At 40.7% G+C, this 24,020-nt stretch overlaps 1 protein-coding gene across 3 annotated transcripts in view; it reads left to right on the forward strand.

The window, feature by feature from the left end:
- The first annotated feature begins 207 nt into the window (after positions 1–207).
- Positions 208–24,020, forward strand: part of FZD6 (frizzled class receptor 6) — a 28,617-nt gene continuing 4,804 nt past the window's right edge. The window contains exons 1-4 of one of the 3 annotated variants that reach the window (XM_071738096.1): positions 208–350; positions 887–1,281; positions 19,381–19,577; positions 21,985–23,002. In XM_071738096.1, coding sequence (XP_071594197.1) covers positions 1,102–1,281; positions 19,381–19,577; positions 21,985–23,002 — 1,395 coding nt within the window. In that variant the 5' untranslated portion in view covers positions 208–350; positions 887–1,101. Of the gene's footprint in view, positions 444–519; positions 726–886; positions 1,282–19,380; positions 19,578–21,984; positions 23,003–24,020 lie in introns of those variants that run through there. The other 2 variants (XM_071738098.1, XM_071738097.1) reach the window with 2 other exon arrangements.

Consider the following 24,020-nt stretch of genomic DNA (forward strand, 5'->3'; position numbering starts at 1 on the left):
AGGATTTGTCACGCCGTTTGCATCCGTGCGTTCAGCCCCAGGGACTTTCTCAGCTGAGGCTGAACTCGCACCTGAGGCGCGATGGGGTGCGGAGAAACCTGTAGGAGACGGCGGGCAGTTGGAGCCAGGGTCCCCCGCGGGGCCCCGCAGCCCCCGGCGGCGCGGAGGGGCGGGGCGGGACGGGGCGGGGCGGGAAGGTGCGGGACAGCCCCACCCCCGCCCGCCAACTATCGCGGGAGCACCGCCCTCCTCTACCGCTGGCAGACGCCACATCCTGTCGGTGGTGCGGGGCGGCCGGGGTCATCGCAGCCGCGGTGGGGAGGGGAGGGACCGCTGGCCGGCCGGCTCCGGTGAGTGCGGCGGGGGCGGCTCCTCCTCGGAGCGGTGCGCGGCTCCTCGGGGCGACCGCCGCAGGGGCAGCGTCCATCGGGAGGCGGGTCCCGGTGAGGGGGCGGCGGGGGCGCGGCCCGGGCGTGGCGGGGATGCGGCGCCGAGGCCGCGCCCGGCGAGCCCCGGCTCCTGGGCTGACTTCTCTGCCGGCTCCCCGCCCGGCCCCGCGGGCGCCGCTTCCCAGGGCGGGGCTGGGAACCGAGCGCCGACAGCGGAGCGTTGGGAGCAGCGGTGGCTGCGGGGCCCGGGCGGGAGCGGAGGCCGAGCACAGCGCTCCCCGTGGGCGAGGCGGCTCTCCCCGGGACGGGGCGCAGGGGGGGCCGCGGCCCCGCGGGGTGTGTGTGGGGACCGGGGGCAGCCGTGAGGGTACGGGGGTGCGGGGTGGTCCCGGCGGGAGCTGCCCGGTCTCCTGAGCAGGCCCAGCTCGGCCTTCGGAAGCGTGGTCTCGGTCGGGTTGTTTCTGCTGCTAATGATTCTCGCCTGGCTTTTCCTGCAGCGCTCGGAGGAAGAAGGGATTTAGTAAAATCCCGGTCAGCCAAGATGGAGAAGCACCTAAAAGAGCGGCGAGGAGTCTGATCGTCTGCCTGGCTGCCCGTGTCCTTGCCTTGCGCTGGAACCTGCAGTGGAAAATGTTTTTTCCTATTTTTGTGCAAAGCTGGTCTGTCTGACTACTGAACAGAGCTATGTGCTGAACTTTGAGATCCTAACAAAATGGGAGTACTTGTGTTCTCTGCGACTTGCACTTTACTTCTCACTGTGGTGCGAGGGCACAGTTTATTCACGTGTGAGCCAATTACTATTTCCAGATGTTCAGGAATGCCTTACAATATGACTTTTTTCCCAAACATCATGGGACACTATGATCAGGACACGGCTGCTCTCCAAATGGAGGTAAGTTCTTGCACCCCTAATGTAGGATGTAAATAGTAGCACTTGTAAAACAACCTTTTTTTTGCCATTGTGAAATGGATTGTGATATCTGTTGCATGGAATGACAAGATGGATACTCTTTAATGAGTAGACATTTAAAGCTTTTTGGAGTGAACTAAAGCTGCTTGATTGTATTAGCACTGGGTAAGGGAGCCATAGGCACCCTCCCCCCACCTCTCCTTGGATCCCGTGTTAGAGTGGAAGAGGAATGGGTGTAGCACAGCAATGAGGCTATTTAGAACTCCTTGGCAGAGCTGGTCACATATAGCCCAGACACCACTCTGATACACAGAGCAGGTCTTGAAATTCTCTGGGGATATTGCTTTTGATATCCTGACCTACCAGAATTTGGGTAGTGCAAAAATAATGCTTAGAAGTTGCTCTTTGCTACTCTCTTAGCTTATGTCTCTAGGAGAGGTGCCTAAACTTGTTTGTAATCCTGCTCTCCATTGTGGCTTTTGCATTTTTTTGTCTTCTGACTGGATGCTGAAACTTCTGACTGAAAGAGCAACTACCCTCAGTTTTTTGCTTTTTCTTTTTTTTTTTTTTTTTTTTTTTTTTTTTCTGAAAACACACACTTTCATACCTGAACTGACTGTATGTATGGCTCTCTTGAGAATATGCCACCTCGTGGAAAGGCTTTGCCCATAGCAATAGCTATGAAGGGCGAGAGCCTCTCTGGGTGAGAGGCCTGTAAAACAAGTTTTAAACCTGTTTTAATAATGACTTCCCAGTGGTAAGAGGAGGGGGAACATCTAAACCCAGGTCTTGAAAAACTGTCCTGTGCTGTGCAGAGGCTAAAACAGCAGTTGAAAATTAGGAAGTTTCTGGTTTAAAAAAAAATATTTTAGGTGATGTTGGAGGTGGCTACCATTACTAAAACCTTACTTGCATCTTCTTGACTGAACTTGGAGGAGGAGCTTGGTTCAGATGCCAAAACATTTTTTTAGTGTTACTTGGGATAGTCAGCATTACCTGCATTGCCTTTAGCTGCCAACTTGGAAGGACACAGGCACTCATCTTGCATAGTTTGCCAGCCCAGTGTAGCTATATGAGGAATTGTGGTATCAAATGTTAAGACACCTGTATGTAAGCAATTGAATTCTGCTGCAGATCTGAGATAAATTATGAGCTTTTAAATTGGAAGGCAGGCTGTAGGCTTCAGTTGTAAACTCTGCAGTGCCTTATCTAGTTATCATTTGTCAGGAATGCTTTCCACAGCATCTGCTGCTTTATCTCTTCAGGTATGCTGCTGGTTCATACTTGGTCTGTCTTTACTGTAACTGTTGAGCCAGCTTGTGTCAGTATTTGTGCCTTCCAGTCATGTTGTTACAACAGAGAGACCGTAGAGACATTTTTATTAGTTTTGCTGTGACTGTTTCTGAACTACTTGTAACTTGTACCTAGTGCATGCTTTCTGGGGGGAGGGAGTTCCTGCTGGAAAGGCTTCATGGGTTATTCATATAGCTGTTTCATAAAAACTATGGTAATGGGAAATTATGGTTTTTTTCTCTTTTTCCATCCTATCTTCCATGTAACCACCTCTGACTACTGCTGCAGTGGTTGATCAGTACTCAGACAGCTGACTGGGTGGCTACATAAAACAACAGTGGCTATTAGGATTTGATTTCCCTACCCTGGTTCATTTCCTTCCTAGAGTTCTGTCATTGCTGCTCTCTGGCCTCTAATTTGGCCTACCTACCTCACTGCCCTAGCATTGTGCTGACATTTCTCAGCTCCCTAATGTGTGGGTACTTCTGCCTGCTTTTATTTGTGATTCAGCAGTGCTGATTGACTGCTTGGTCAGACTGAACTTTTCAGACAGCTGCTTTACTGGTGGAAGAGTAAGGAAGTTTTCCCCTGCTCTTGCAGATCTCAACTCATTGCCTGATTCAGCTTGTAGCTTGTGTTTAATCTGTTGCTAGTGGTTTGATCTGAGTGACTCTGGGAAGCTTAGGGCTGGTCACTGATGGGCTTTTTTTGAGAGACACCAGTGCATAGCAATGTCACTTACTTATGCCTTTTAATTTGGTTCTACATTACTGGTGCCATTACTGGCACCAGTATACCTAGTCCATGGTTGATTGCAACAGGGAGCCTTCTCAGGGTTCTCAAATGGTTGTTTTTCAGGGGAGTTGGTGCTGCAACTGAGGAGGAGCTGTTGACTTCTGGGATACTGTTTAATGTAATTTTGCAGGCATAAAGAGGCAGCGGGTTGGGAGGTGGAGGAGACTTCTGTTCTTTCAAGAGCTTGAATTTTTCTGTAATTGGTAGTTCAAACTTTGTTCATACCAGAGAAAGAATTTTAATATTATGTTGGTTAAAACTTCTTTCTTTTGATCCTCTGTAGGAAAGTTTAAAGACTTTGTTTTTAATTCCATCTCTCTCTCTCTTTCCCATTCCACCCCACAGCCTGCTCTCAAAACAGGGCATGGTCCTAGGATGTAAACACTGGGGTTTGAGATTGAGGTTTGTAATGTTTTCCTCACTTTATCTTAACTTTGAAACTGTATAATCATATAATCTCAGGGTATATGGCAGAGACTTTTTTCAAGAAACCAAAGTATTTTGGCAGAGAGACTCTTTATGTTAGTCCTTTTTTTCTGCTCCTGTACCCTCTGGAAACGTATTACCATTACTTATCTGGAGTGTTTACTCCTAGAAAGACCAAAGAGTTGTCAAGGGAACAAGTCTTACCTGAAGGTGAAGTTCACTTTCCAAAACAGTGGTAGCTCCCTCCTGTGTCCCACTGTCAAGACTCCACAGGTGTGTTCTTGTGTGGGAAGGGTGTCTTGTATGACCAGAAGAGCTGTGCTTGCCATCTGCTGGAGCACAAAGGATTCTATACACTTTCTCTACTTACCAGAAAGGTGTTAAGTTGGTATTTTTGGGATGGTCCTCCAGGAGAGAGTCATGTGGAACCACTGTCTCAGGTGATGGCTGTCCTTCAAGAAATCATCTGGATCACCAGCTGATCTGTGGTCTTATGTTTCTGGCTCATGTATCAACTGTTCATAATAATGTGCTAGAATACCAAAATAGTGAACTGATTAGAGCAGGGGAAAAAAAAAAAAAAAGACTAACTCGTTCTTACAGCCACTGTTACAGGTGTTCTGGCTGGTGATGATAGTCTCTCTGGGATAATTTTTTTCTGCAAAAGAAAATTAATAATTTCTATTTGCTCCCTCCATCTTCCTCATTTTTTTTTAAATTTATTCTGAGCTTTCAATTTAGCAGACTTGAGTTTAAGTTACTTGAGCTTTGCTTCGTATTTGGATTACTTTTGTTTATACAAAAAGTGGTGATTTTAAGGAAGTATGACCACATGGCATTGTGGTGTGAAGTTTTGTGAGTGTTTGCTCAACAGCTGCATGAGGGTGAAATATAATTCTTTGCAGAGGCTTGCAGTGTCTGTATCTCAGATCAGTTTAACAGTAACACAGCTCATGTTACTGCTAGCTCAGATTGGGAATCTGAAGATCTAGGGTTGTCTAGTGAGAAAAATGAATGGACACAGCAGAATAGCTGCTTCATTTCACCTATACTTGAACAGATGTATCTCCCTCTCGTGGTCATCTTTAAAATCCAGTCACTTCTAATTCCAAAGTAATTCCTACTTTAACTTTGCTGGAACGTGTTGTCAACATAAGGCATTATTTCCAGCAAGGCAGAGAATATTACTGTGCTGTAACTTTTTGTTCATATCTCTTAATCTGTTCTTCCACAATTCTGGAATGTGTCCACTGTAGACAAGCCCTTAAGACTTCCTGACCTGGGTAAGATCTGTGGGTCTGTGGAAGTACAAAGGCAAAAGGCTTGCCAGAGTTTTCAAAGCAGACTATACAAAACACTGGAAAATGGCCCACAGAGAACAATGAAGTACCTCAAGAGAGACTGGAAAAATGGTTCAGTAGTGACATTTCCATTTGTTTGAGTTCATGACCATGTGCCAGAGTATGTATGTGTCAGTAGAGTGTTCAGTGCAACTGCCTGCAGCAGTGGGAAAAATTGTGTAAGACCTAGGATTGGCATAAACTAGCAAAATCATTTTGATGTGGATTAACTAGTATCTTCAAAAACTTAATATTGATGTTCTGTGAAGTAATTTTTTTTAGTGCAATGACTTGAATGAATTCTCATTTTTTATTTAGTTGAAGTAAATTAACATGGAAATACTTCAAAAAACTGGAAAGCCAGTGTCTGGCAAGTTCAAATCAGTACACAGATGTATGCTTGTGTACATACACAGGGAGGAGGAAGATGTCCACCTGCTGCAGACTGGAAGTTTTGAGGGAGATAAGTGCTACTTGATGTATGAGGTTGTTATGGTGATGTTCTGCAAAACAGCAGAAATGTGAATTTACTGAAACCTCTGCAGGCAGGCATCCTGTCTCTCCTCCTCATGCATATGAGCAGCACTTGGTGTAATACATGACCAGCTAGTACTTGAAGCCTAAATCTCTCTGCTGTTAAATTTTCCATAGTTCAGGTTCCATTAGGAAAGCAATCAATATTCTCTATCTGCCTGAAGTTAACGTTTTGTCCCCAGAGCCTAAGCTGGGGAAAGGGTGCAGAGTTGTAGACATTGACCCAGTGGAACAAGCACCAGGAGTTTTTTATATCATATTTGGCTTGTAACATTTTTGCTGTTTCTTTACCTTGTATCTCCAGCATCACAAAGGGGCAGGGAAGGCTTGTCAAGAAAGTGGTAAAAGTAGCATGCTGTGCAACATATGTTAATTAAGACAAACTAAGGTAACTTTTCTACCTGACCAGAATGAAGTGATGGTCATGAAAGATTTTGGAGGTTAAACTGTTAAATTGCTGCTTGTTAAATGAAATTTGGCTAGAGTGTTTTTTTTATAGACTTTTCACATGGATCCAAGGGAATATCAAAGCAGTACGACTGACTTCTGTGCTGGGTGAGTCTCTAGAAATACAGAGTAGTTGGCCATGAATAATTCAGTTTTTAGCATCATCAGGTCACTTGTAGAAAAGCTTTGGCTAAGGGATCAAAACCATATGCTTCTGTGTCCTTTTGTACTATGCCATAAAATCTGGGAAGTGCATTTTCATTTCTGTGCTGTCTTGCACTCAGGTGTTCCAAAGAAGTGGAAGTCATCACTGATTGTTACAGCAACACATTCATAAACCACTTTTGCTGATTTCTATAGTTACACTAAATTACAGCCACTAAAAAGTCTTTTTTACTTGTAGTACTGAGGTCCTCCTTCATCAGGTGTAATTAGCTTGTGCAGATTGCCTGAAACCAGTCAGGCAAATGTGTGTATTCCTGCTGTTCTGGCTTTAAGTGTAGTGGTCATCTGCAAAATTTAATGCTGCTGTGTCTGAAGGGCATTTCTTGTCTACGAGATAATGTGTGCTGCAATGCAGTGCTGCCTTGGTCCTTGTTCTGGAAGGATACTGCTTATAATGCATGGGGGTCCTAAGTAATGCCTCCTTCATGGATAGAGGGTGTTTAACTTAGGTTAATTTGGGTTCACTGGGTTTCCCCAGATTCCCAGGGTTATTCCCAGAGCCTCATCTTTATTCATGTTTTGAGATTGTCTACACTGGAAAATAATTTGGTGCTACAGGAGTGATTTGCTAGCTAAAATTGTTAGCATACTTCTTGCCTGTCCACTGCATGAGAATAAAGGGTGCTACTCTGGACTACATTTAGGCCAGTCCTACTGTGCATGATGTCTGAAGTTGAGCTACAGAGCTCAACCTTACAGAGCTCCAGACCTTTCTCAGTGACCTTTCTGGGAAATACCATGGTATCCTGTGGTTGGTCCCCTGCACACTGCTGTCCTCCCACAGTGCCCTGCCTAGTGTTCATGTGCAGCTGCAAGTCCTTGTGGTTTTTGAGTCTCATTTTGCAGCCTGTGTTTAGAACCCCTCCTTCTCCATACTTGTATGCTAAGCGTGGTCACTGGCTAAACTAATGCACCATAGGTGTGGGGTGATGGACTGAGTCCTGTGACTATAGACTACTCAAGAGGGACATCTCTGAATGAATGAATGGAGTCTTGCAAGCTTCCCTGAAGCAGTTTGTACAGAGAAGGAAAATGTGGATGTAGGTACTGAGTTTGGAACTGCTTTGTCTTCATTGATAAGAGGTGGTTAGGGCTTGAGAGCTGAGCCCATTCTGATGGGAACACATCTTTCAATCTGGGGAAAGCCAGCATTCCTGGAGGAAGAAACATCCAACTTCCCTGTACCTAAACTTCTGGTAGATCAAGTTCTTTCAGAGAATAACCACATCCTTCCCAGCTTGGCACATGCTGTATTCCCTGGAGGGCCTGCATAACTGGATTTCTTCAGTCCCAGAAACAACTACAGCTGCGCCTCTCCTGTTCACAAAGCACTTAGTGGCCAAACTCTCCACACATTTTTCCTGCATACAAAATTAAATGCAGCTTTTCAGGGTGGGACTGTACTCATACAGCCTCGTGGGGGCCTGGCACTAGCCAGTGACCCCAGCTCTGGACTGCTTCATGTGAGCCAATGCTCTTGCTAGGAAGGTACAGGGTGCACCATTTTAAGCAAAGCTTAGGAGTCCAGCTGGGTGGGGGAACTCTGGGGTGTATGGCTGGAGCTATGAACAAGAAGTTGCATGCTGAATGTTAACATGGCTCACAGATGATGAGATGGAAGGGTACAAGAGAAGGTGGCCTTGAGTTTTTGTAACAGAAGATACAGGGAAGATAAGGGGAAGAAAAGGCACCAGGGCCAACAAAATGAGTCCTGTGGGCTAACAATAAGGAAGCAGTGGCTAATACAGGCATTCAGAACTGGGCAGAACAGGAGGGTTCCAGCAAACGACTTCACTGTGTCAAGCACGCTGCCTGCCACCCTTCCTTAGGTGCTTTGGTGCCTGTGGATGGGGCTGAGTTGTTGGTAAGGGTGGAGGCATCTCCCTGAGATTGAGCTGACTTGTCATAGCTCTTCATGTATCTGCCCCACTGGTTGCTGGTGCAGTTAAGGGTTTGGTAGCCCTGGAGAGAAGTGGAAGGTCTCCTGCAGGAATTGTCACCCCTGTCATGTGTCTGAAGCCTCCTGATCCTTTACTGGTTGGGCAGCAGGGTAGGCCAAGAGCTGCTCTTTTTTTTTTTGTTTTTTTTTTTTTTTTTTTTATGCCCTTGGTGGGCCCATCAATGACTCCTCTGTCAAACAACAGTGTTGTTTCTCTGCCTTCCCCAGTGTCACCTCAGGTGATTACCTCTAGGGTATGTGCTGCCTTTTGCCTGCAGCACTGTAGGAATGAGATGTTGGAGGAAGAAGGAAGAGGTGCCATTGCCTATGCCCCTGATAAGGAGGTGAATGCATCCACAGAGGCATTTGTGAGGGGGAAGAAAGGCAAATGTAAGTGCTTGACTGCCTGTGAGATTACAGTACAGTAACACAGCTTGAGTTCTCCAGCTTCTCATGGATGAAGATTTTTGCAATGTGATGCAGATCCAGGGGATATTGATAGCCAGGGGATAGAGACTGTCTCCTGTTGAGGGGTGGGAATCAGCTTATACCAGGCTACACCATCAGGTAGTGAGAAATTGCTTTTGTGCTCCAGCAAACAATGAACCATTGGGAAACTCTCTCCATTGCCTTCTTAATCTCACTAGCAAGAGGAGACTGGGGATTTAAGGTGTCAAGGATTTGGGCTGAGATTTTGGAACAATGGAGGAGAGAATTTGTAAGACAGTGCATGCCATGAGACTCCTGTAGTAACATCATTAGCTTTGTAAAGAAACCCCTTTCTTTATATTTGGATATCTTGCATTTGGAGGAAGGAAGAGGGGATAATAAAACAATGGCATAAAGGAATTAGCTTCTTTCCTTACCAGCTACCTCACTTGATCCTTTAGAATTCAGGTACTTTAAAAAATATTATTTAAAAGCAAGTTGTTTTTATTGCTTTCTTGCCTCTCAGTTTGGTCTGTGTCTCACAATAAATAAAAAATAAATAAAATAAATTTATTTAAGATGCATACATATATCTACAGAGCAAAAATTATCACAAAAGAAATATACCCCTGTGCAATATAAGAACTACTTCCCACAAGTACTTAGGAATAAAGTATCACTTTTTTTTTTTTTCCAAAAGAGAGATTTTATGGATATCCTTATAAAATCTTAAGTATTGCTTTCCCTATTAGAATTTGTATCTACTCTGAATAATAATTATTTTAATTTTATTATTTCAGGCTGTAGTGAAGATGATAGCTTTAGAAGTGAATTTAAAGTGGAAATCCTGTTTTTCCATTTTGTGCACACTGAGCTTCCCAGAAGCGGTGATTTTACAGAAAATTGCTGTCGATCAAAATTTACAGCAGCTGTTGGATGCTAAGTATATAGAAAGTTGGCCACATGGTGAAAGCTTCCCAAACACAAACAAAATGAGGCTACTGTACAGTTTTCTATTGTTCTGAACTGTCTGTGGTTTGTGACTCAGATTCTTGGGTCATTCATTTCTAATGCTGTGTCTAACTTGTGTTGGTCTATGCTTCTGCATTACTGAGACTTCATTCAGAAGATCCTGTCCTTGTCAGCTGGTGTGCATGACAGAAGTGACATATGCAGACTTTCTAAGCCAGTTTATATGATGGTCAGTAAAGCATTTATTACTGTACTGCATGGAAATTGTTTACAGTTACTCATTTCTGTAAACTTTCACTAATCCATTCACTTTGTAGTGCTGTAAGAGACATCACTCGGGCATGTGCAAGTCAGATGCCTGAGAAAACACAAGCACAGAATGGTTTGGGTTGGAAGGGACCTCAAAGATCATCTCGTTCCAGCCCCACCTCCCGTGGGCAGGCACATCTCTCACCAGACCAGGTTGCTCCAAGCCCCATCCAACCTGGCCTTGAACAATTCCAGGGATAAGGCATCCAAAGGCTCTCTGAGCAATGTGTTTTTGTTCCAGTGTCTCACCACCCCCACACTAAAGAATTTCATCCTAATGTCTAACCTAAATCTACCCTCTTCCAATTTGAAGCTATTACCCCTTGTCCTATCCCTACAATCCCATGCACAAGTTCCTTCCCCAGCTTCCCTGTAGGCCCCTCCAGGTACTGGAAGGCTGCTGTAAGGTAGGTAAAGATATCAGGTGTGACTTCTTTGGAACCAGAGCAGTAACAACTTCTGTTGGCTTTCCCTTCAAATGAGGAGCTTTTTAATAGGCGTCAGGCATTCTATCAACAGTCTTACTGGCAATCTTCTAAATTGTATTCTCCATAAAAGATTAAGTAATAAATCCATTTACTCCTTTAATATTTGGTAAATACATGAAGAATTTAAGATTATTTTTAAATTTTTCTGCTGCCACAGTCCAGGTGTAATGAAGCTCTGTCTAGACTTCAGATGATTCCAGGCCTGTAGAATGCTTTCCTTCAGTTAACTTATATTTATGTCTTTTATTCTCTGTACAGTATACACGGAGATAAAACCATATATAATTGAAAGCTTTGTGTAAATAGCTCAGTTCTGTAATGCTTGGAAAAAGTCTCTCATGTTTGTTTTGGATTGTAAATTGCAGGGGCTAGAATAGCTATAATTAGGTCAAGCTATAATTTAGGTTAGAACCACAAAATACAGTGAATTTTGCTAATAAGCTATTTTGGAAAGTATTGTAATACTTTTACTTTAGTTTGTTGCAGAGTATCTTCTTGGGGACATGCAGTTTTCTTGTTCCTATTTCAGTGTTTCTAGTGTTTATTATAGCTAAGAAATATAGGAATATATGTATTTTTATTTTGTACTTAAGGAATACTTAAAGAAAAACATGGACTTAAGTCTTTTACCACAGAAAGAAATTCTGTAGTTGATAGTTAATGCAAAACAGTCCAGAGCTCATAGAAGTACACAAGCAGAGTATCCTGATTTCTTGTTGTGTGTATGGCAATGGCAAGTTAGTGCTTAGTTAAGGTGGTTTTGTTTTGCCCTTTTTTTTCCAAGTGAGTGTCTTGCTGCCCTACTGAGCTCTGAAAATTTTCTGCTCTGTTCTTCAGCTCACACACCTGTATGGGAGAAGACTGCTGGGAGCAGTTCAGTTTATCAACTCTTGGAAGTTAAGCTGTCTCCTTGCTTTGTTCAGAGCCCTAAAATAACTTGTTGCCTTTGAAAGCCCAAGTGCATGCGTTGCTTCTGTTGTTCAGCTGAAGGCCAAAGATGAAAGCTCGTATCTTTGCAAACATATTTTACTGCTGAACAGCATTGTTTGGTTGACTTGCTTATTTACTCCATTTTTCTTTTTTTTTTTTCCCCCCACTCAGCTCCTTGAACTCCAGATTGTTCTTGTGTAGGAAACATGAACTATTTGTGCCTTTTAAACTTATGGGGTACCTTGATTTCTACTCTGACAAAAGATGTTGTTCTTATCTCCGTGAACACTAGACTGATTACATTTAAAAGTCATTTGATAAGCTTTAAAATTAAACATGATTGTGTTTGCCTTCTATTTTGAACACTGTAGAAAGTAATGCTCCTTTGTTTAAAAGCAGCTTTTAAAAATACTCACTTGCTTTCAGTGTTTTTCTTTTACCTCTATCAAATCAGCATGCACTGATGATGCATGTTAAATGTATATATTCATATCTAAAATATTTTTATCAGTGCCTGTTTAGCCCTGAAAAACTTCTATTTTAGGGGAGTTACCCATGTAATTTTTGACTAGGTTAGAAAATGCAGATTATGACTGATATTTGCTGCTGGCAGCAATAGTCAATTACTTACCTGCAGCTCGGGTAGTGGTGTGGAGTATTTGGGCCCTGTTTAAATCAATGGCAGATTGGTTCATACCATCTTCATTAATAGTTTAAAAGATGATTGGCAGTGCACTAATGGCACTGATGTTCCTAAGTTTCTGTTTTGCAGCTCTGCTGTTGAAGTAGCAGCTTCTAGCAGACATGTTGCAACAAGATGCTGACACTTAAACTGCTTTTGTCTCCTGTAAAGTAGTTTCTAAATCCTTACCAACTTTAAAGTGTCTTTAACTTGGCTTTGATCTAAATCCACCAGTATAGCATTCAATGGGAAGAACCTAGTCTTTTCTCAGAGTTGCTTTTTCGTGTGTTAGGACATTTATCCTGACTTAATTGATTGTTCATGAATTAGGAGTCAGAGTTTCTTGGCAGCTGGTTCACTGTGGCTGTGAGCAAATCACCCCCCTTGCCAGCCCATCTGGGAATTGTACGAAGGCATTAATCTCTCTGGGTATGATGCTAATCTCGTTCACATCCAGTCAAGAATAGCTCTATTGAAACTGTAGTGTAGGATTAAATCAACCGTGCCACACTTGTTTCACTGTTTTTAATTGAAACAGATTATCATTATAAAGTGGCTAAAAATACCATGAAGATTAATTGTTAGGAGAGCTCAGAGAATGAAGAGTAATTACAGCTTATTCTTTGGAGACCATTTATATACACTGTGGTTGACAGTGGCCATGTTTCCCACTTATCACATATGAAAGTGTCTTTGTAAACATATTGTGTTTTGGCATTGAGTTCGTACTTTATAATGACACTTACTGAACAAGTTGTGTTTGAGTCTAGTGCTGTAAATTATTAATTATCATTTATTAATAGTTAAGATGAGGTGTTTCTTCATGTAAAGCAGGTACATAGTTTTATGAATGACAGCGTTTAATATAGCTGGGAATCTGGGATACACAATGTTGTATGATTGTAGAAATTGAGATTAAAGCCTGTGTTCACTTCCCTGATTGAAATACATCCTTGTCACGTACCTAACTGTGTAAAGTTGTTGCTTTGGGTCACAAGATTGGTATCATACCATGAAACAGGTACCATTGCTTAATAGTGAGGCAGCTGGTGTCTTTCATTGTCTAACTTAGTTAACCTCAGTTTTAACTAACAAGAGTACAGGTGAACATTTTCACTTGCTTGTTGTCATATGTTTGTAGTTACCATATATCCCAAACCTAGGGAGATCTGATAATTTCTGGTACTACTTTTCCCAAACTGAGATGAGGTGGGACAGAGCATCTGCTCTGTCTGCTTAGAATAATGAGCTTGTTGCTCTTGTGTCTCGAACTTGTAAGCCTCCTGAGCACAAAACAGAAGTATGCAGAGCACGAGATTCATACACAGTTCTAGGTTGCAAGTTATTTGTTGGCAAAATATTTTTAAGAGCTATTTAGTCTGTACTCTGCACCATTTATCTTCATCTGTATCAATTATGTTATTGCTTAAACCTTAGCTGGATTTGAGAAGTAGTCTGGCTTTTTGCTTCTGGATAAAATATAACATGGGCATACTTTGTAAAGGATCTAGGATTTAGTAAGTAAGGTGTTGGTGTTTTGTTCAGTGCAGAGGTTATTCCTCTCACTGGCTAACAATGTTCTACTCCTGTTGATCTTTTGAGCATATTCACAGTCCACAGTGGGTGTTGGGTATTGCTTCATGGGGTTCATTTCAGACCTTTTTGCCCTGTGCAGAAGCTTCCCAGTGCTCATGCCATTCTCACATTCTGTGCTGACAACACAATGGAAAGTTTGCATTTCACAACCCTGAGTTCTTCACTGTTGTATGAAGCAGCCCTTCTGCTGTTGATCATCTTTGGCTTCAGAGTTGCAATTAGTTTGCTGGAGTTTTTTGTTTCGTTTCAGATTGTGAGTGTGTTCTTGTCTGCCTCCTATTTACTGGGTTTTGCTTCCCATTGACATGAAGATGAGAATTTACATTTTAGGAATTCTACTGGCTTTGTGAGGCTCCTTTCTTAGTTTTAAAAGTGCCTTTTTTACTTTATTTTTAGCACTGCTATCACCAAATCTGCAGGTTTTCATCTCTGTGTCACATCATCTTCATGTGACAGGGCAATGGTTTCTAATGCTGGATAGGTCAAGTGCCTGTTCATTGGGTTGTGTCATCTGCATATCCTGAGCTTCCTGAAAAGGACCATAGTACTAATTTCTAGATTCACCCATTTGGTGAATCTACGGGTTTAATCTTGGACTTGGATGCTCAAGGCGTCAACACATCCATTTGTGCTGGTTACCTGGCTAACCACTCGGGTAAAAAATGATTGATGGTTGAGAAACCCCTGATCCAGATGACACAGCCTTAAAGTAACCAGTTCATACTCCACATGAGCTTGTGATTTTGGTTTTACACTTTTTGCTTACACACTAACCAACAAGAGGAGTGAACAGTTTGAATTTAGTGAGAGTTTGCTTTTGTGGTGTGTCAGGAATTGCAGACCTATTATCTTCTAGAATTAAATGTTTCCAAACAGGCTAGCTGGACGTGAAGCCCACATTTAAAGATATATAATTGTTAGCAGAGTTTCAGGCACAAGTAACAAACTTTTTCACTGTTCTTTAACAATAAAAGCAGACAGTTTCTGAAAATAAAAATCCTGTTTCTGTGTGCTTGAGGCGAAGATTTACATTTTCTAGAGTTTTTTTGGTCGAAGGAAATAATTGTCTGTAAAATCTATTGGAGTTTTTTGGTTTGTTTTTTTCTGTGGACTCAATAATCTAGTTGAAAGGGGTGATTCAGCCTGTGTGTTATACTTTGGTTTTCAAAAAGGCTTTGGCATGGTTATAAGCTGTTTTTTAAAGAAACCTAATGGGAACTTGCCTTTCCAATGCCTAACTAAAGAACAGGAAGATAAGTAGGAATAAATAAATGTTTTGTCACCAAGTAGGGTATGAAATCATTACCTGATAGTTTTTTCCTATAGCAAATAGATTACTAAATTATACCCCCAGTCATCTGTACTGAAAACTTCTGACACACAACTAAGTCCTAAATGAAAAATCCCAGAAGAGGGGTGGATACTGAATTTGCTAAGAAAAAACCCCAATGTAACTGACTAAAGAGCTGCAGAAAGGTTTTGTGGTAGATTAAATTGGACAACAAAATTGTAGGTGAGTATTAGGGAGGGTAAATGCAGAGTAATGAATATAGGAAAAAATAACCCCCCCACTACTCATACCAGTAGATGTGCATGGTGGTGTTTTAATTTCACTGGGAGAAGAGTCTTTGTTGTCATTGTGGGCCAGTGTTTGAATGTAGTCGAAGCAAATAGGAGGCAAAGTATGTCTTGAAAGGAATAGAAAGCAAAATGTAAAATATTATGCTAATAAAATAGATAGCAGGACAGCAAAATGGTGTGGGTAAAGTAGAGAGTAATATGTTAACTGTCAAAACAAGAAAGAGTTTCCAAAACCAGGAGTTACAGTAAATAAAATGCAGTATTTTCTCGACAGTGCCTGATTAACCAGGCAATACAGCTTCCTGCTGGAGTGTTTTACAAAGACTGTAAGCATAAATGGTTGGAAAAGGGACTAGATGTGTTCTGTGAAGAAATGATGTTTGTATCTGGTGTTTCAACACAGTAGTAGTTACAGAATCCTTATGGTTGGAAAAGACCTCCAAAATCATCAAGTCAAACCATCAGCCCAGCACCACCAGCCAACTAAACTCAAGTCCTTAAGTGCTCTGTCCAAATGCTCTCTGAACACCTCCAAGGGATGGTGGCTCCACCACTTTTCCTGGGCAGCCTGCTCCAATGCCTGACTACTCTTTCTGTAATAAATTTTTCCTAATCTCCAATCTGAACCTCAGGAGAAGAAACTGTGTCAAAGCCTTTACTGAAGTCCCAGTTACACACCATCCACAGCCTTTCCCTCATCCACTAGGTGGGGTCACCTGGTCAGGTTGGTCAAGCCTTTCATAAACAAGGTGATGTTATAACCTGCAGCTGGTTTCCTAAAACATTCACTGTAGGAAAGCAGGAGGGATGTCAGCTTGTCTGTTTTACACTTTCCTTGCTACCAGCTGTAGTGAGAGTGGGATGGGCAGCTAAATGCACATTTGGTCTGACTCAGAATGTCTGCTTGTGTTTTCAGAGCATGAGACTTCCTACTCTTAACTTGTGTTCATGCTTTCATGTGTCAAAGGGAAATATTTTCAGTAAGCTGAAAAAACAATTCCTCTGGCAGCCAAATCCTTGGATTTGTATTCTGAATAGATTACAGGCTGAGCATAGCTTTCTTCCTAAAATATCACATTTTTGGTTTTCACAGTTAAGGTAATTTTCCATTTAAATAAAATATATTCTTTAAGCAACAGTATTTAGCCAATTACAATGTGCTGTACTAACACTCTTGCTAAGATTTAATTTTTACTTATCATTATCTACATCTAATATACAGTATTGCATTGTGATTCTTGTTAATTTAGCTTTTTAAGTATTTTCATATAACAGAAGCTCTGTTAGAATGGCAAAGGTTGGGTTTATGTCCTGAGTGTCTTCATTAGGCATCACTTTGTTTATAATAATTTTCTGTATCAAGAGAGCCAACTTAAGAGATGTAGCCTTACTAGCTATATTGGAAAATTCTTAGTTGATAATCAAAATAGGTAGTAAAATATGTCTTTAGTTTAAGTTGGTTTCATAGATTATTCATATAATATTCTAGAAATTCTTAGTTTCTAGGGAAAATATTGCTGTTTTACCTCAGTCTGTAAAAGTTCCTAACACCCCAAAACTTGCTGTAAAAAGTTAATTTTTTATCAACTGATATGAACTGTGGTTTAAGGGAAAAAAAAAACAAACAACTCATAACAATCAAGACCTTTTATGTAAGACTGAATTTCAAAAGTAAAATCAATTTCTATAGGAGCTTTATATGACTGCCCAGGTTATTATCTTTATTTAGGTCTAAGTGCCAGGCAGGACAGAGCTAACATAAATTTAGCTTGGGAGCAAATATAACTTACCTGGAAAAAAAACAGAGAAAATTTAATCCATTCAGTCGTAACTCCTTTCTATTTTTTTTCATCTGAAGCTGCATAACATTTAGGAAATAATGCAACTCAGGGAACTGGAGCACATTAGACCAGAGCTATACTTCTCTCCTTGTCATAAAATACTCCAGGTTGGGTTCCTGAGCAGGCATCCAGTGTGGAGATCAGACTCTGTGTGCCTGCTGTAATAGCATCTGCAGATGTGGCACACAGCTGGAGTGCTCTGAAAGATGGTGCCAACATTTTTTTGATTTTTCATAAAGCATTTTTTCTGTTATTAATCTACCTTATATTCCCCCTCTTCATTGCTCCTCGCACATTCCTGTATTTGTTTTTGAGATTCCTTGTGGATTTGTAGACATTCCTTTTTGAAGGGGAAAATTTATTAATGTCTTTCCTTTTGAACTGCATAACCAGTGGTAAAACTTGCTCTTGTGTTATGGGTGCATATATATTTGGGGCAGTTAAAAGCTGACAAAAATAAAGATACTGTTCTGGGCTCAGGAGTTAATCTTTCCTTTACCACCCAGTGGTTGAGTATTTGAGATACATAGATGGCAAAGATTTAAATAAAATTCTTACTTTTAGTAAAGTTTTGCCTTCTTCAGAAGTTTTGTGCAGCATCCCTGTTTATCAGCACGTTTCAAAGTGTGTTAAAAAAGATGAGTAGTGGACTGGAGCATCTATCATACAAGGAAGGACTGAGAGAGCTGGGTCTGTTCAGTCTGGAGAAGATTGAGGGAGAGATCTCATCAGTGTCTATAAATATCTAAAGTGAGTATCAGGAGGATGGGACCAGACTCTTCTTGGTGGTGTTCAGTGACAGGACAGTGATCATACACTGGAACCCAGGAAATTCAACTTAAACACAAGGAAAAACTTCCTTACTGCAAGGGTAACAGCACATGAACAGGCTGTCCAGAGAGGTTGTGGAGTCTCCTTTTCTGGAGACACTGAAACCCAGTCTGGATGTGTTCCTGTCTGAGCTACTCTAGGTGATCCTGCTCTAGCATGGGGGTGGCCTACATGATCTTCAGAGCTCCCTTCCAACCTCTGCCATTCTGAGATTCTGTGAAATGCTGTTTCAGCTTTCCTGATGCATGAATTTGACTGTTTGTGTGATACAAAGATGCTTTATCCTGAAATACAAGAAGCATTTAATCAAAAAGCCTACGAAAAAAGAACTGCCCCTACCTGGCAGCTGGTGGCCTTTGCCCATCTGCGCTCTAATGTCCACGTGTCCAGAGTCACCAGGAGGCCACCAAGCCCTGGATGGCTTCTTCAGTTGTAGTTCTGCCTGTGCTTGGCTAAGAGGAGAGTCTGCTTTCACAGCCCCAGCACCTCTGCTCCCTTCTGCTGGCCCCACTGCTTCAGGCATGTGGCTCGCTCAGAAGCCCAGGAGCACTGCTGGTGATGCTGTGAGCGTGTCCTTCCTTCCTTCCTTCCCTCAATAAGCTGCCCTTGTAAGCACACAGCCCGTGCAAAAATGGCTGACCTCTTCTGGGTTGGCTGAAGTTTCCATGCACAGTAGTATTTTAGCTAAAATAAGTTACCCTGATAATAAAGTTGATAAAATGTAGAGAAGAGAGGGTGGGCTTTGTTTGTTTGTTTATTTCTTAAAGGCTTTTCTGTAAATGATGTACTGAATGAAAGGTGGGGGAAGTTGCACTCTATGAATCCTCTAGTGTGAACAGTCATCAGCTATTGACTACCTAGTGCTCAGTATACAGGTAGAGAAAATCTCAGTCATGTTGAGATCTTGAAACACAATGTTTAAAAAAAGGAGGATTATTAACATTTGGACCTCATTAATCAAAAAACCCAAACCTCTCTGGCATGAGAGAAGATGGTGATGAATGCAACATAACACTTAGGACTGAAAATGTAACTTAACAGGAACTGCAAGGGGAACAGCACCTTTAAAAATTTTCAGGGCACTTATTTAGAAGCTGATGGGTAAAGGAAAGAACTTTATGTTTGGCTATATTTTTGAAAAATCTTGTGGTTTTGTCATACCTTTTGGATGTTTAAAAATACCAGGTTTGAATACTGACAGATTGGCCAAGATCCCCGGGGCAGAGGCTGGGCTGGAAGCACTAGTAGAGCTTCTTGTTACTCAGGCCAGGTTTTCTCTTTCACAGCTTCTGAACAAACATGATTTTTTGTGTCTTTTCATGCCTACAGATGAACAGATGGGAGCCATAATGATGGAAGTTAGTTTTAATGCCTTTAATTATTTTTTTGAAATTGCTAACCAAAACCTTTTTCTTCCTTGTAGCCCTTTTTTGCGCTTATGAATCTTCACTGTTCACCAGATATCCACACGTTTCTGTGCAAAGCCTTTGTCCCTGCCTGCCTGGAGCAAATTCATGTGATTCACCCTTGTCGAAGCCTCTGTGAGAAAGTGTATTCTGACTGTAAACAGTTGATAGACACTTTTGGAATCACATGGCCTGAAGAGCTGGAATGTACCAGGTCAGGTATTTTCTATGTTGACAGGTGGTGGGGGTCATATTTTCATATTTGACCAAGACTGAGTTGAAAATCTGGGGCAGAATGTTAAATATCAGCTTGCTGTAACTTCCCCATCACTGGTGACTCTGCAGTTCTTAAGCATGGGACTATTTTTTAATTAAAACTATTTTGTCATTCAAATGATCACCTGCATTTCCTGCATGTGACTTTTCTGCAACAAGGTTCTGTGGCAGTTCCTTTCAGTATTCAGATACCTGGAGAAGGAAGCTTTTTACTAGAAGTTTCTTAAAATTTAAATAATAAATGTTACAGCATAAATTTTGCTTTGGTTTCTGATCCCTAAACTAGGGATTATCTGACTTAATTCACAGGGGTTTTTGTAAGTAATTTCTTATAAAATAATGAAATAAATATTCTGTATTTGAATGGACACAGAGCATTAAACAGCCTTATCTTACTCTTGATTGCTTAAATGTGCAAATTCAGTTTTGTGTTGCTTTTTCTGTGGTGCCTGCAAAACTTTCTTTTTTTAATTTTTACCTTTTTCTCAAAGTTGTTCAGGTGTCTGTTCCAGATAGAAGACAGTTAAATACTACACATGGGCAAGAGATGAGTCCATATATATATTAAATTGAAACCACTGATACCACTCCAGTGTAACCTTTTTGAGGTTCTGACCTTCAACTGCAGATGTTTATAAATTACTCAGGCCAGACGGGTTTGGTTTTTTAACACATTTTTAGGGAAAGAATTGCAGGAAAGGAGCAGAGAGTGGATCCTCAAATCAATTTTTCTAACCCCCATGCAGCTGCTAATCTGTGATAGGAAAGGGGGAGAGTTGGGACAATAGTCCTGTGTCACAAACCTTGGTAGAAATCAGTATCACAATGAGTATGACAAATGACATTAATTCCCCTAGTTCTGCAGAGAAAATAAGAGTTGGGGGGATAAAATGAGAAGATATTAACTTTTCCCATCTAGTAAGAGCTTTGTAGCAGTAGCAGCACTCAGTGCAGCACAGGTCTTCACAAATTCTTTTGAAATACTAAGAAAATTACAAGTTAATCCAGTTATTTGACACATTTTTCGAATGACATTTAAAATCAAATAATAGTTTTTTTCAGGATTCACTGCAGCTTTAAATTATTCTATTGCATTTACTGAAAATTATATCTGCCCAATAGCTGATACAGAAAAGTCCATGTTCTTTAAAACAGCAGAGATACTGCTTTAGCCAGTGGAAGAGGAGCTGGTGTGAGGATTGGCAGTAACTGGAATCTGGAGATTCACACTCTTGTATTCTTACAGACATTCATAATACCCATTAAGACATGGGAGAATGAGGTTTGTGCTGTTCCCATGCAGTCTGGTGCAGCCCATGGTTAATGAAAGAATCTGCTACAGAATCAGTTTTCATAATGATTAGTTTGGTTTTCTTTGGGCACCATGATGATAAAGAAAAACAAAGAACGAAAGGTTGCGGGTTTTTTAGCTCAAGTTGAGCTTGCTGACTGACACTGAGGGACTCATATGATAGCATTGCACAAAGAACATTTTGATAACAGAATCTTACCTTAAAAGCTGGAATACAAAACTTGTTCTTTTAAAATCTATGCTTAAGCTTGGAATGCATGTAAATATATACTCCATTTTGAGTTATACTTACATAACCTAGTGTGAAAATATGCCAGACACTGCTAGTACTATATTAACCATTTAAAAAGGTCAAGTATTGTGTTCAATTAACCCCTTGCACAATTGAACCTTGATCACTTTTTAAATTAACATTCTGGAGCTGTAAAAAAAAAATTGCTAAAATAGTGACAATTATTTTCCAATGCTTATCTTTTCTGCTTTTGTCTTCTTCAGCTACAGTTTCAGTATTCCTGACAATGAAATATCACGACAGTACAAAACAAAAAAACAAAACAAAAAAACCCTAACAATAATAATATACTATTCAACAATTATTTCTCTAGGTACCGCCAGGCTTCTTTTTTATGTTCCTTGATTGAATCTTGCATTTTGAGAAGATGGTTTGCTGTCTCACACAGTCCATAGTTATGTAGGTTTTAAGGAAACAATTACTGTAAATATTCTTATGTACGTATGCAAAAGTTTAGTAGAATTTAAGACTCTAAAAGAAAAATTGCAATTTGATAAGTCTTTTATAAGCAATAAAACAATAGAGAACAGCAGTTAAACAGCTGTATTTCAATAGCCTAATCTGAAAATATTTGAAGTGTTTTTTAAAATGCCACATGAATTTTTTCATATAATGCACATTTTGCATTGTCTACAATGATTAACAGTGCTTAGAATCAGATTTTTTTTCATCGTTCTGAGAAATAACTGTAGTTTAGAAAGAAAGGTATTAAGATATTCTGTTTTCTGTTTGTTCATGTAGACTTGTCAACTGTGATGAAACTGTTCCTGCTACTGCTGCCGTAACCACAAACATACACGGAACTCAGAAGACTCCAAGCCAGACCCGAAGGGATTATGGCTTCTGGTGTCCACGACACCTACACACTGCTGGTGGACAAGGCTACAAGTTCCTAGGAATTGACCAGTGTGCACCCCCATGTCCCAATATGTACTTCAAAAATTATGAATTGGATGTTGCAAAAAGCTTCATTGGAATAGTTTCAATCTTTTGTCTTTGTGCTACGCTTTTCACGTTCCTGACTTTTCTGATCGATGTTAAAAGGTTCAGGTACCCAGAGAGGCCAATCATATATTACTCTGTCTGTTACAGCATAGTCTCTCTAATGTACTTCATTGGGTTTTTACTTGGGAACAGAACAGCCTGTAACGAGGCAGATGATAAGTTAGAAATTGGTGAAACAGTTGTTCTTGGCTCGCAGAACAAAGCCTGTACTCTCCTTTTCATGGTTTTGTATTTTTTCACTATGGCCGGGACCATATGGTGGGTGATTCTTACAATCACTTGGTTCCTTGCAGCAGGAAGAAAATGGAGCTGTGAAGCTATTGCTCAGAAGGCCATGTGGTTCCATGCAGTTGCATGGGGAATACCTGGCTTTCTAACCATTATGCTCCTTGCAATGAACAAAGTTGAGGGGGACAACATCAGTGGAGTTTGTTTCGTGGGTCTCTATGATCTGGATGCCTCTCTGTACTTTGTGCTTTTGCCTTTGTGCCTTTGTGTTTTTTTCGGTCTCTCTCTTCTCTTAGCTGGTATTATTTCTTTAAATCATGTGAGACAAGTCATACAGCATGATGGCAGAAACCAGGAGAAGCTAAAGAAATTTATGATCCGAATTGGAGTTTTTAGTGGTTTATATTTGGTACCACTTGTAGCACTTCTTGGATGCTATGTCTATGAGCTGGTGAACCGAAAAATCTGGGAAACGACTTGGGTGTTTGACCACTGTGACCAGTACCATATTCCTTGTCCTTACCAGGCAAGTAGCAGTTTCCTTTATAAGTAATAGTGAAATGTTAATTAGCAAATGCCCTTATGCATCACTGTATCTTCTGTGCAGTTAGTAAATTATTTTCATATCAATCAATTCAAGAAATGCAATACTTAGTTACTTTTTGTCAGAATTGGTGGTATCATAATTTTTTGAAATCTTTCACTAGTCAAATTGATACTAGTCAGCAATTAACTTCTAATTGACAGTTCTAAGGGAATATGTAATCTTTAAAATAGTTGAACTTCATGTTACAAATTGTGTTGAGAGAAGATAACTCCTCATGGTTTGTATTCTGAAAAGTAGTTGCTCAGTATTTGGTTCCTGGCTCAGTATCAAAGTACCTAAGATTAATTTACATCTATTTCAGTCGAAGCTGGAATAATGACTCTTAAAAACTGAGTCTAAATTGGATTTAAAATGTTACTTGTAACCATAGATATAAAATCACGTTCTTCTTCTTTTCTTCAAAGTGTAGAAGTGTAAACAACTTGGAAACCTGGAATATTTGTTCCATGATAGCTGTCATTTGCAGGCTGATTTTCAGTAATGTGAAGAAATTAAAAAAAAAAAAAAGAAGGCAAGCCAACAGCACTTCAAATTCTGGAGGTGTTCATATTAAACATTTGACTCTTAAATACACATTTGTTGGAAGGGCTTTTAAAGTAAATCTGCCCACACTCAGTATTCTCTATGGACTAAATTTTTTATAAGTACATAAAGCTCCCTGCAATCACAAGTAATTTTGTGGTTTGTTTTTTTCCATTTAAGAACAAATATAAAAGAAGACACTATCAGTAAGAGAAATGCAGGTGTCTTGTGTCATCTCTCATTGCTTTGCCCTTACCATCTATGTTTTCACTGCAATAAACCATCATTAAGAAGAGAAATATAAACACAAGCATTATGGAATGATGAGGCTTGATCCTTCTGCATTCTTAAACATTCTCTATACCCTTGCTGCTGAAGTCACAGAGCAGCATAGGAGCAAAAGATAATCTCCTGC

This window comes from Heliangelus exortis, chromosome 2, assembly GCF_036169615.1.
Source record: "Heliangelus exortis chromosome 2, bHelExo1.hap1, whole genome shotgun sequence".
Lineage (NCBI taxonomy): Eukaryota > Metazoa > Chordata > Aves > Apodiformes > Trochilidae > Heliangelus > Heliangelus exortis.